General features: G+C 34.1%; 3 protein-coding genes across 3 annotated transcripts; 1 reads left to right on the forward strand and 2 right to left on the reverse strand.

Moving 5' to 3' along the window:
• Positions 1 to 3,715: 3,715 nt before the first annotated feature.
• Positions 3,716 to 5,390, reverse strand: LOC120212880 (60S ribosomal protein L2, mitochondrial-like). The gene is made up of 2 exons (XM_039211068.1): positions 5,280 to 5,390; positions 3,716 to 4,840 (listed from the first exon to the last, which is right to left on the reverse strand). The coding sequence occupies exon 2, from the start codon at positions 4,828 to 4,830 to the stop codon at positions 3,763 to 3,765; it is 1,068 nt and encodes a 355-aa protein (XP_039066999.1). The 5' UTR covers positions 4,831 to 4,840; positions 5,280 to 5,390; the 3' UTR covers positions 3,716 to 3,762.
• A 1,769-nt stretch (positions 5,391 to 7,159) lies between these two features.
• LOC120212882 (prohibitin-3, mitochondrial-like) lies at positions 7,160 to 9,331 on the forward strand. Its single transcript, XM_039211071.1, has 3 exons — positions 7,160 to 7,557; positions 8,143 to 8,669; positions 9,048 to 9,331. The coding sequence occupies exons 1-2, from the start codon at positions 7,246 to 7,248 to the stop codon at positions 8,665 to 8,667; spliced, it is 837 nt and encodes a 278-aa protein (XP_039067002.1). The 5' UTR covers positions 7,160 to 7,245; the 3' UTR covers positions 8,668 to 8,669; positions 9,048 to 9,331.
• An 843-nt stretch (positions 9,332 to 10,174) lies between these two features.
• LOC120212881 (cytosolic Fe-S cluster assembly factor NBP35-like) lies at positions 10,175 to 13,064 on the reverse strand. Its single transcript, XM_039211070.1, has 3 exons — positions 12,937 to 13,064; positions 12,753 to 12,854; positions 10,175 to 11,198 (listed from the first exon to the last, which is right to left on the reverse strand). Exons 1-3 carry the CDS (start codon positions 12,971 to 12,973, stop codon positions 10,273 to 10,275), a joined length of 1,065 nt encoding a protein of 354 aa, XP_039067001.1. The 5' UTR covers positions 12,974 to 13,064; the 3' UTR covers positions 10,175 to 10,272.
• Positions 13,065 to 13,889: the final 825 nt, after the last annotated feature.

Below are 13,889 nucleotides of genomic sequence, written 5' to 3' on the forward strand. Positions count from 1 at the left end.
TAAACTAGTCGTTGGGCCTTATGGTATCGATACTATACCTATGGTATCGATACTAATATACAGAGTAGTATCGGTACCCCTTTGGGTATCAATACCATTTTTGCATTCTGAAATTTGAGTAATACTGATAGTATCGATACTACCTAGTGAGTATCGATATTACCTAGTGAGTATCGATACTTCCCTTACCTTTCGTATCGGTACCATATGAACAATATCGATATTGTTCATGAGGTATCGATACTGTAAGAACAGTATCAGTACTACTTGACCAGAAAATCATTTTGAGCTCAATTCCAAGTTTTTAAGGACTTTGAATTATTTTTTAAAACTCTGAAAACATTCAATTCAAGTCCAAAAACATTTTGGTTTAAATTGTTATATCAAAATATAGTTCAACAGAAGAAATGTCAAAGGGGCTTCTTACTTTCTAAACAAATCCTTCTACATTTATATATAAACACTGGTTTATCAAGAATACACAAAAAATCACTTCGAATTATTGATTCATCGCCAGAGATGGCTTAGAACCAATAGCTCATTATCTAATGGATTTTTCCGTTCTAATACTCCATCTGAGAGTTATCAGTATTTATCAAATATTTTCCTATCTAATAGAAGGCTATTGGATCAAATGACAAAGACATTGTTGATAAAAGGATGGCTTTTACCGGATAAAATGGTTGTTGCTATATGCTCCAATAACTTATACATATATAAATAAATAAGTTGTAAAAGTTTGTACTATATGTATACATATTTGAAGTACAAAACACCTAAAAAACCCAAAAAAAACGTTCAAGGATTGAAATAAAACAACAACAATCTAATTAGAAATAAATTATGGGGACCAACATATTAATCCATCATATTCATTTAATAACTAAACTAAAATGGTGACCAAAACAAATATACGATAGACTTAAAAGGATCTAAAGCATAAATCACATATTATAATGTGTAATGATCATGGAGGACTAAAATCTAAGTATTAATAATCTAGGAACTAAAAATGAACAAATAACAAAAAGCAGTGGTCAAAGATGTGATGATACCCTTTAATTAAAATCTAAAGTAACATGGGTTAAATAAGTAAATAATCCATAAGATATAAAGCAATGACTAAAATATAATGCGCGTAAAATTTAAAGACCTAATTAAAACGATTAAAAGTCTTGATCAAGGGACTAAGTTAAATTAAATGAAAAATACCATATCTAATGATTTGACGAAAGGTAAACCCTTTTACGTATTTTTCTTTGCTTGAAAATCTTCTCCATTTTTTTATTTGAACCTCTATTCTTTTTCTCTTATTTTTCTGTTGATTTTTCGTTTTTTTTTAATCTCTAGATTTTTTTTTAACCTCGTTCGTTTGATCGGTTGCCTCTTTATTATTTCCTCTCTTGATTGCATGCTTAAAGCAAGGGTGGCATGTTGCAGGCCTGGTCAGATCGGTATGGTCAGTAAGGCCATTGCAGAGGGCAGATAAGGGTAAGTGAAGTCTTGATTGCTTCCATTAAATGTCTCGATTTTTCTTGATTTTAGTTGGATTTAACTTACTCCTCTTTACTATTACGAAACAATGGCAATATTGGCATTTTGGTAGTAACAAGCATGGTGGCCGGAGCTCGAATGGGTGACCACAGCGAGAGTGACTCTCCTAGGTGGCGGCGGCGACGAAGCTGGATCCCTAGGGTTTCAAGAATAAACCCTAAAATTCAATTCAAGTCGTTGACTTTATCCTCCAAGCAACCTTAGTCAACTCTTCTTTGTTTATTACTTTATTTACTTCATTTGCAATAAATATCCTAAAAGGGTAAATTACGCGTTTAGTATATAAACTATCAATTTTAGTCCATTTTAATACCAAAACTTTCAATTTTTTAAAACCATACTTAAAGTTTATTTTTTTGTTTCCTTTTAGTACTCATTGTTAAAAACTTTAGTTTTTTGTTTCATTTTAATATCCCCATTCAAAATTTAACATTAAGTTTTGAAAAAATTGAATGTTTAGGTACTAAAACGGAACAAAACTAATAGTTTAGGTATTAAACGTGTTAAGTTTTTAACGACGAGATACTAAAATGAAATAAAAAAACTAAATGTTAGGTATGATTTTGAAAAAATAAAATAAAAATTTATGTATTGAAACGGACCAAAACTATAGTTGTTTATTTTTTAAAAAATAAAAAATTTAGGCATAACTATAATTCCTGATATTGATTGTATTGATCGATATGTATCATTTATTTATTTATTTAAAAAATCAATTTAAACTTCAAACAAAGTTTGTGTAAAAATACGATAAAATTTTGTCATAATAGTTATTTTCGTATAATTAGTGGAGTTAATTGCGTTATATGTTTTAAAATTATAACTATTATTCTAAGTTGATGTCTAAATTTTTGAACATTTCAATTTCATCCTTAAACTGTGACTTTCATTCTAAGTTTATGAGAAAATATGAGAACAATTATTCTAATAGTTATTTTAATATAATTATTGATATTCGTTCTAGTGGATGATCCATTCGAATTAGATACTGAAAAGGCCCGTCATAGAGATGATTATCCTAATTTTCTTCATTTAAAATTTTAAGATCTGACCAATTAATCTTGATTAAGGATCCGCACCTCATCTTACTTAATCAATTGATAATTGTAATGATAATAACAAGTCGGTTTGGGTTAAGTTTTCAAGCAATTTGGCCCAACCCGAGAAGCATACCTCTTAGCCTGAACCAGATCTACGAAGGTCCCATATAACTCAAAACCTAATTTTTAAGGAAAAATCTACATTTAATCTGACATAAATATATAAAATAAATTTTATTTTTATTTGGAAAAATAGAAATTTAAACAAAAAATTATAGAGAAAAAATATTATAATAATTATCTCTAAATATATAAATAAAAATTATACTATTATCATGGGTTAGGTCAAATCAAAGATTTATCATCCTAAGCTCGAACATGACCCGGCCTCACTCTTTATAAAACCCGATTCGATCTTATTTTTTTCAACAGAAAAAAAAAACATTAACATGCTCTGGTATTATAGTGAAAATTCCACTTCAATCCTTTCATTATTTTTAATTCTATTTGCCTATTCAGTTTTCATTTTGTCTATCAGGCTAGTCCCTTTACTATTTCAATTAAAAATATAACGTGTCCTAATCAAGAGTTGCCATGTGTAATAAATGTTTAATTTTAAAAAAATAAAATCATAAAGAAAGAAAATAATATAATTTATGTTTTGAAATTTATATATAGTAAAAATTAGTTATGCTTAATTTATTTAAAAAAAAAAAAAAATATATAAACGAGTTATTTTCAATTATCTTTGGATTTTTTTTATTTTTATTTTTTGCAATTCTATGATTTTATTTGAAATATTTATTTTTAATGTTTTTAACACAAATGATCAAGGAGCTATAATTAAATGGAAGTTAAAGAGATAACGGATTGAAAAAAATAATAATAGGGTTAAAATGAAAATTACACTATAATAAAGGACCAAAATAAAAATTAAGCCATTAAAAATTATTATTTTTAACAATAATCATATTATATATAATATTAGTATTTACATCATGGTAGTATATATTTAATTTTATAAGATATTATATTTACATCATGGTAGAATTGAAAAACTGGTTCAGCTAGGCAAGTTTAAACCTTAAACATTTTTATTTAAAAATTATCGAATATTAAACTAACCTTCGAACTTAAAACGAATAACTCGAATGACCTTCGGACTCGGTTAACGGACTATTGCCTTGGGCTTGCCAAAGACTTTTGAGGGTCTGGACCAGTCGCAGTTCATCACCATTTTGCCTGGTTCTAATTGCTGACTGGCTATTATGTAAGTGACCGGTGCACGATCGGCTTCGACTATCGGCTTACCTTCCGTCTTCGGCTTCGATTCGTTATGCTCGGTGGCTCCAACAGGCCCTAGAGTATCTTGCTGGCTAATGCTCTGCCAAGAAAGCGCTGCTTTGCGTTTGATCCTGTGTGTCCAAAGAACGCTATTCGGTCTCCACTTTCGGACATCGCTAAGAGAGAACGTGTTTTTTTCTCCGAGTTCCTCTCTCGTTCGCGAAGCGAAGAAAGCGGGCTTTGCCCCAGCTACTGCCACCCTCGGGAGACCAAAAGTGTTACCAAAGGAAAGGGATGCGGTCTCCCCATTGGGATTTGGAGAGGAGAGGGCGGAGAAGAAGACGTCCCTCGCACAAGTTTTTTTGCTTCCTGCATCTTTACTATAGGAGGCGCTGTTTGACGAAGGGGACATTCTGGTGGGAGGGCCAACCACTAGAGAAGATGTCGTCGGTCCTGGAGAGAAGGAAGCTACCTTCATTTGATCCACCATCCCGGGCAGGGAAGAGAAAGGAAATTGGCCACGGATGGTGGTCGTGGTAGGTTCGAGGATCTTGCGTGGCGGAGCAAACTCCGCTACCGTATCCAATTTCCTCTGGCAGACCGTAACTCCCTCGATCCACCGTACTAGCGCGATCCGAGAAGAACGATTAGGGTCATATTCTATCCTTTCCACAATGCCCATAGACGAAGTGCTTCGTTTCAGATCAATTCTTCGCTGCAACCGCTTCGATCCACCCCCTCGATGAAAAACCGTAATACGCCCCGAGGAATTCCTACCAGCAGATTTCCCTGCACCCAAAACGAATTGTCTAAGTGCCCTCCTCTCTACATCTTTGTTCGGTGCACCACTGCCTGCTTGCCCAGCCCCAGCAGCAAATGTTCGATGACCGACACGAACTGCCTCCTTGGCAATAAGGACACTTCTTAACGATCCAATACGAGCTAGTGCCATGACTTCGCCCCTGTAAACATCACGCAGAGTTGGTTAAAATCATGCAATGACCTGCGTCGGATATCGGAATTCGGCCGATTCCACAAGTACCAGATTCACAACTATGAATGGTCATCAACAATTAGAGGGCCAATGTTCATTCATGAAATCAAAACCCACTAAACGATGGAATTAATCAAAACCCTAAACCCTAAATCTATGAAAGAGGATTTTGTGTGTGTGCAGAATCCATGAAATCACAACATTTTCCTCAATTCCAAACGCCAGATGCTAAGGAAACAAGATCCAAAGCTTCTTCAAACAATTATGAAACTTATAAAAAAACTATGAAGAACTAAATCCATTCAACGGAAAACCAGGAAAACCCCAGTAAAACTTATGGTACAATAGAAGCTTTTTCTGTTTGGATTCTAGGAAAATTACTGGTACAATATATAAAGAAAGGTTACCTTTCTCGAGAACTCGTAAAGTTGAAATCTTGTGCCTCCCTTTGTGATATTCAAGTGTAAGAATTTAGGGTTTTCTGAAATGCTAGAGCTTCAAGAGGAAGAAGATGATAAAATTAGGTTTGGGCTAACTTGGGTTCATTTAGCCCCTTTTAGATATTTGGGGTAAAGTATGTTAGAGGCCCCTTATTTATTTTAAAATGATCTTTGTGAGGAGAACATTTAAATATTATAAAATAGTCATTCAACTTCCCAAAATTTACAAAATAATTAAATCTATCAAACTATTATAAAATAATTATTAAAATTATCAATTATTATAAAATATTCATTAAATATTTTAAATTATGCATTTAGTAACTAAACTATCAGTTTGGTCTATTTTAGTAGAAGAACTTTTAATTTTTTCAAAATAATATCTAACGTTTAGTTTTTATTTCATTTTAGTAACCGCCATTAACAACTTAACTATTAATTCTGGTCTATTTTAGTACCTAAACTTCAAAAAAAATTCAAAACTTAATGTTGAATTTTGAACGGGATAATAAAATGAAATAAAAACTACAATATTTAACGGTGGGTACTAAAATTTACGTATGGTTTTAAAAAAAATTAAAAGTTTAGATATTAAAATAAACTAAAATTAATAGTTTATGTACTAAATGTATAATTTACCCTTAAATATATGAAGTTTATTATATTTTATAATATAATAGGGACTGGACTCTTTGACTGACCATAATGATAAAATATAATGTTATTCTCCTTAGAGAATCTAAGTTTAAATAATTGCATTTGTAAGATGTGTGTTGTTAATTAGTTAAAAGTATTTTTAAAAAATAATGCATTATAATCACTTCAGATTATTCAAAGACATATATAATGGTGACTATTTTGTAATAGTTTTGATAAATGTAAAGAATACTAAAGGTCACTTAACTATGTTGAAATATTTTTTTGGTAAGAAAACATTTAAATGTTATAAAATAATCAAATATACCACACCGTTATAAATTATTATTAAATTTATTTAATGGAGTAATTAAAAAATGTTCATTAAATATATCAATTTTATTATGCTTTACAATATAATAGTAACTAAGCTTATTGAGTGATCTTGATGATAAAAGATAATATTTTCTTCTTAGAGGATACAAATTAGAGCAACTACATAGTAGGATATATGTGTTGTCAATTGATTAAAAATATTAGGTAAAAATACATAAGAGATCCTTATACTTTTGAAAAAATAATATGACTATCATATTTTTTTTCTCTCTCAATGTGGCTCTCTAACTCATAAAACAAACCTAATGTGGTCATTGACCAACTTTTTTTCTTTTGACTGTTACGGTGCTGACATTGTAGTTAACGGCATTGATGTAACAGCCCATCTACCATGTTTGAGTTATCAAGTTAGTCTATATCCCATCTTATCTGCAATGTCATCAACTATCACGGACTACCACATCAACATTGTGGGTCGTCACGTTAGTACCGTGAATTGATACATCAGTATTGTAATTGTTGATGACGAAAAATATTGGTAAAATAGCCACATTGAACTTATTTTTTGAGTTGAAAGGCCATAGTGAGAGAAAAAAATAATAAGAGAGCCATATTATATTGTTTTTTCTTTTGAAGTACAAAGACATTGATACCTTTCTTGCCAAAATTTTTCAAACATATACTTGTAAAGTTGTAATCATTCCGCATTATTCAAATAAATATATAATAGGGACTATTTTGTAATAGTTTTGATAATATAATGACAATTTTATAACATTTAAAACTTTTGTGACAAAAAAATTATTTTGACATAATTCAGTGATCTCTAGTACACTTTAACCTATAAATTTTCAACTCCATCCAAGTTCCGTGATATACATAAACCCCTACCAAAATCCCTCATTTTCCCAGAGAAATCGAAAACCCTCGTTAGTGAAACCAAATCAGGAACTCCAAGAAAATGGGAAGCAATCAAGCGGCGGTTTCTTTCTTAACCAACGTCGCACGCGCCGCCTTTGGTCTCGGAGCTGCCGCGACCGTCCTCAACGCCTCACTGTACACGGTGGACGGTGGCGAAAGAGCTGTGATCTTTGATCGTTTGAGGGGAGTCTTGGATAAAACGGAGGGGGAAGGGACTCACTTTTTGGTTCCATGGCTTCAAAAGCCCTTCATCTATGATATTCGTATGAAGCCTCACACATTCTCCTCCATTTCTGGAACTAAGGATCTCCAGATGGTTAATCTTACTCTTCGTGTCCTTTCTAAACCTAAGGTAAATGAGTTTTCTTTTTTACGTAAGAACTAAATTTTTATTACAAATATCATTTTTGGATGAAATTATGAAATGGGTTATGTGTATGTATGCCCAATGTATGTTTGAATGTATGTATGTATGCCTGATGAATGTTTGAATGTATGTATGCCTGATGAATGTATGTATATATGCATGCCTGATGAATGTTTGAATGTTTGTATGCCTGATGAATGAATGTATGTACTGATGAACCTATGTCTGATTCAAATAGCGGCTGGATAGCAGTACACTGGAAAATAATGGTGTAAAGTGAAATCCCACCAATAGCGATGGGTTGCGGCCACAATTTAGTGGATAGCGACCAATCACGGACTGCTATTCCGCTATTTTAATTTAAAAAAAACAGTTTGTTTTAAAATCAACTCATTTAGAAAAAAATAACAACCGCGATATCTGCAATGACCGCAATAGCAGCCGTTATATCCACAACCGCAATAAAGCAACTGCAATTTAAATCCTTGTATGTATGTATGATGAACGTTAGGGGTTTAGTTTGTTCTTTGAAGATTAACGTTTAATCTTGTTGTTTGTTTGTGAAAAAAGGAGGATAAGCTTCCTGAAATCTATCAACGCCTCGGTCTTGAGTACGATGAGAAGGTTCTTCCCTCCATTGGAAATGAGGTGCTGAAAGCTGTGGTTGCACAGTTCAATGCCGATCAGCTTCTCACCGAGCGTCCCCAAGTGTCGGCATTGGTCCGGAGTTCACTAACACAGCGTGCCAGGGACTTTAACATCGAGCTAGCCGATGTTGCGATTACGCACTTGTCGTATGGTGCTGAATTCTCGAGAGAGCAGAAGCAGGTGGCACAACAGGAGGCGGAGCGGTCGAGGTACGTTGTGATGAAAGCTGACCAGGAGAGGCGTGCTGCTGTTATCCGAGCAGAAGGTGAAAGTGAGGCTGCAAAGTTAATTTCTGAAGCCACCCAGACTGCTGGTATGGGGCTGATTGAGCTGAGGAGGATCGAGGCATCGAGAGAAATCGCTGCAACTCTTGCTAGGACACCTAATGTGACATACATTCCCGGTGGGCAAAGCATGCTTCTCGCAATGAATCCATCTAGGCCATGATGGTAAGTTCCTTTTGCAATTCCTATATATGGTTCATGTCATTTGCAGTGATCATTACTTCCTTGCTTATTATCATTACTCGATAATCTCCTGTGTTAACCAACTACTATACCTGAATATTCCGTTTGATACCCTGATAACCGACGAATGGCATGTGTTTTTCCTTGAGTGAATCCTAGTAGCATAGAAGTAAGAATGCCTGCAGTCATCTGCCCTCCTAAACTTGATGTAGGCTCACGTGATTATGGTACGTACCTTCATGGAAGGCAGTATGTCTAATACTTCATTTCATGATTCAGGCCTTAATGTGATAGATCGACTATGGTATTTTACCGCTGTTTCACTGGTTATGCTTTCGTTTTTACTTCCGGTGGTTGCAGGAACTTATGACATGGAAGGAGGCTCAGCCGGTTGTGAATTCGAAATATCTCTTGCTTCGTCGATGGGTACTTTCTGATGTTCGAAAGTGTCTTATGTCTAGGAAAAAAGAGTATAAATAAAGTTCTTGAAGAACATGTCTGGTTTTTGGATGTCCAGTTGGGAATCATATGGATATTAGAGTTAGATCGTAAGTAAATTCAGCTACTCCTTAATCCTACACGTGTGTTTGGTTTCTTATTGCTAGTAGAATTCTTCAGAGGAATTAATTGAATCATTATTGGTGTTAAATTCGATAATTATTGAGTTGAGCTAGGTCTCGAGCAGCTTGCACGAGTCAAATCGAGCACCTTGATACCCGATTCAAGCAGTTTGCAATCCTAATCAAAGCTCGAGTAGTTTGATTATATCTTGAACCTAGCTCAACCATACGAATGATCAAAAGTAGTTTGATTATATCTTGAACCAAACTCAATCATAGAAAATGATGATCAAATTTTTGAGTTAAATATTGAACTCTGAGTAATGCTATTTGTTATATAAGGCGAGTTTGAGCTTAGAATCGAGCTTGATATTTGAGTAGTCGAGCTTTTGCAAAGACAGGTTTAACTAAAGCAAGTAAAAACAATCCACAATCACACTATAAAACCAGGAAATGAAGCAAAGCAACAAAAACTGACCAGATATGAATTGCTCCATGGTAGACTTGTCTCACAATTCGAAGTTTTGATCGAGTTCCAAAAAGAAAAGTGAAAAGGAGAGAAAGAAACCCTAGAAGTGGATTAAAAACAGAAAGTATCCTCTCCAGGGGTTCTCTTCATGCCTCAGAGGAACTTCACAAGCGGTAGCATAGGGTCACCACCACCATGATCAGCCTGCTCGAGTTTATCTGTTGACTGATAACCTGCCGTAAACTGAATGACGAAGCTTTTCATGTCGAATAAGAGCGTATAACCATTTACACAAGACTCCTCAAAGCAACTGCAAAGGTTATTGACATCAATCCAACTCTCCATAAACTTAAGAATAAAATCAGATTTAACAAATAGATTACAGTCCTAATTTGTAAATTTTCAGTGTTCAGACACAGAGAGTATTGAACTTCTCAAGTATTGTATCTCGCAGAAAATTCCTAAAACTTGGGAATAATTATAAGATTACATAACATGCAAACAAATTTCTGTAACACAGATCTCCAAGTAAAGCTGAACATTAGTTCACCCTAGGCTACTGTTCCACATGCATTTCTTCACGCCAATAATTTGTCAGCAGTTTCTCAACGATATTCTTCAATGCAGGAGCACTAGTAAGACACTTCTGTTCAGCAAAACAAGATTTGCCTTCTTCAGCTGCCTTGCAAAGCTGTGGATCCAATGGCACCTTTCCGAGGAATGGTACTTCCATTTCCGTACACATTTTCGCTGCACCACCACCGCTGCTGTCAAAGACTTCACTGCTAGCGACGAGATCCAGCATTTCAGGTGCTTTCTCCCTCATATACTCGATGACCTTCTCTGTGAGATCGGTATGTTCGCCATTTTCTGTTGTCTTCAAAAACCTGAAATCTTTCAGTGGCTGACACAAACCACTCATGTTCTCGACAACACCAAGAACGGGTACTCCAACTTTTTTGCAGAAACTAACTTCTTTACGCACATCAATCAAAGAGACTTGCTGTGGTGTAGTGACGATGATTGCTCCATCTATTCCAGTAGCCTGTAGGAACTGAACAATTGAGATGTGCTCATCAGAGGTCCCGGGAGGGGCATCAACAACCAGAAAATCGAGCTCTCCCCAGTATACATCTTTGAGGAATTGTTTGATGAGCCCGTTTTTACGCGGTCCTCTCCAAATGACAGCCTCGTCAGGATTGGGAAGCATGAATCCAATCGACATTACCCCAAGGTTGGACTCAACATAAACTGGAGACCAGCCAAGGTTGCTCTGGTGAATGTCTTGACCTTCTAAGCCAAGCATTTTCGGAATACTTGGGCCGCAAATATCAATGTCCAGCAGACCCACCTGGAAATCCTTAGCTGCTAGTGCAAACGAGAGTTGGGCAGAAAAAGTGCTTTTGCCAACTCCTCCTTTCCCTGATAAAACTAGTATCTTATGCTTAACAGTAGCCATTCTCTCTGCAATTGCAACCAAATCTGCAGAATGCAATGGATTTTATATGTCAGATATATACTCATATTCCGGATAACAGGGTCAAGCCAAACAGAAGCAAAAGAACTTTTAAGTTTCATAAACCATCATGAATGTGTGTTTAGCCATGCGAATATAATCAATCCGAAATACGCCCAATACAAATTTAAACATGTGGAAAAGGAAAAGGCAAAACAAAAAACCAAAATGGAGAGATGCATATTACATAGCCCAAAAGCATTCATCAGTTCTCATTTATGGCAGATATGCTCACAGCAAATCAATTTAATCAGTAAGATATGAGGTAAAATCTAACTTAACAGATCAGAATGCATCATTAACGCTGCCAAATTTTAGACAGTTAAAGCAATACTAGAACATTTCCATACAGATCATTATCAAAATTTAAAACAAGCACAGGAAAATAATTAAAAGAAATTACAAGGACAACCGAAACACCGGACAGTTAAAGGATAATAACTCGAGTCAAAAGTCAAAACCCTCCGCAACTTGATACTAGGGAACCATTGAACTACAATCATAGCATAAGAACTTCAAAGACTCGATATTCAAAATCATATGCTAGAAGTTTCAGTTTCCTACTCAAAAGTCCTGTTAAGGTACCAGGCTATCCAACCCCGCATCATGAGTAAGCTTCCTTAACATAAAACACTAGAAGTTTTTAGGCATTAACTTAGGGGTAAGCGTTCAATCCAGTTGAGTCAAAAAATTTCGAGTTATTCGAGTTGACAAGTCCTATTTTATAACTCTCTTGAATTTGAAATTTTTTGAGTCGAGTCATGTTATTCGAGATTCTATTTAAATTTAATGGAAAATATTTATAATATTATGATAATATTTGGTTCCAATTTAAAAAAATTTCTATAACCATATACATATATATATATATATATATATATATATATATATATCAAAAAATATATTTGAGGGTGGGCACATATATATTAATAATAGAAAATTTCAGGGTGGGCACTAATGGTAAAATGGAAAACTAACATAAAGAAATTTGTGACCACCCTAGACTAGCCTTGCATCCGTCACTGTATATCATACATAGTAGAGGGACTAGACTCAAACTTGAAAATCAATTCATTAATTCAAGTTATTATACGAGTTCTATTTTATAACTTGACTCGAATTTAAAAAATTTTCAAGTTGAGACAAGTTTATAAAATTATGATTGAAAATTAATTCGAGTGAGTTTTTTTAGAGTCGAGTTTAGTTGAAAATATCAATTTTTCGAGTCAAGTCGAGTTTTACTCACACCTCCTCTAACTTATCGTTCAAAACATGAAAGTTCCACCTCCATTAATATTTACTACCAAATTTTAGCTCCAATCGATTGTATAAGAACTATAAAGGTTAGTCGAGCGCAGCTAGCTTCACTAGCAAAGCTTCAAAGGCTAAAGAAACCTAAAATTCTAATTCTAGCCATCAAAAAACAGTTCACAAAATCACCATGGAAGTAATACTTAATGAAATATAAAATAAAAAACTAAACCCAAAAAATATAAATGGAAATATGGCGAAGAAGAAACCTGGGTCAGGGCCCTTTGGGGCGGTGGCACAAACTTCTTGATTAGGGCAACCTTGGCATGCATCGGATTTACCGGCGGAATCCGATTGAGGACCCGGACAATCTGAACAGAAATGAAGAAGATTAATAAAGTAAACCAAAAAAACCCACAAAATTTGACTAAAAAAAGGGGGGGGAAAGCATACGTTCATTAGCGTTTTCTGGGATTTCTCCGTTCTCCATGGACTCGTTTCTTGTTGAAAACAAATGAAATCTGTGAAGAAAAAGAGAGCTTAACAATGGCGGCAACAACAAATGAAGGGAAAAATAAGCCCAAGTTAATTTCAAAGCGAATTTTCATCTTAATTGTATAATGAGTTAATTTCACATTAGGTCTCTAAACTATGACTCACAGTATGACTTAGTCTCTAAATTTTAAAACATTATATATCAATCCTCAAACTATGACATTCATTCTAAATTGATCAATAAACTTTTAAAAGTTCTATATAAGTCCTAAAATTATTAGTACCATTCCATTTTGATCCTTCTATTAGTGTGTCGTTAACTTTATTGGCTTTTTAAAGTCCTAAGAACTCAACTCGTGATATTCTAAAAATTCTAATTTATTTTTGAAGGTCCTGAAAGCTTCACTCGTGATATTTAAAAAGATATAATGTCTTAGTACTCATTCTAGTTTCACTTATCATTTTTATAAAATTAATTTACCAATTAATTTACTATGACACCGGATTCATTTAAAATTATAAATATAAATGATAGTCGTGTCGTTTAGATCGGAATATTTCGAGTTTTAATTGTATTCAATTTTGGTTTGATTTGGATAAGGTCATTTCAATTTAAGCTTAGTCTAGATCTATAATAAGTCGGGACAAGTCGAGAATTGAATCTAGTAAACATCATATCGATCAATTTTTTTTTTGAATAATATGCTTCCCAAGTATAAAAACAAGTCCCTAACAAGTTCACTCTAACCCCAAACTATACAAGCCTAACATTAGTTAGGTCCTCCTATCTATACATTTGTTATGCAAATGAATGCGAACTATACTCTTTATACAACCAAGAATTTTACTACCATTACGAGACCGCCCCTAAAATGTATAGCATCCCCTTTAATCCACACAGTATAAACAAA

Source organism: Hibiscus syriacus, unplaced genomic scaffold, assembly GCF_006381635.1.
Source record: "Hibiscus syriacus cultivar Baekdansim isolate YM2019G1 unplaced genomic scaffold, ASM638163v2 tig00110017_pilon, whole genome shotgun sequence".
NCBI classification, from domain to species: domain Eukaryota; kingdom Viridiplantae; phylum Streptophyta; class Magnoliopsida; order Malvales; family Malvaceae; genus Hibiscus; species Hibiscus syriacus.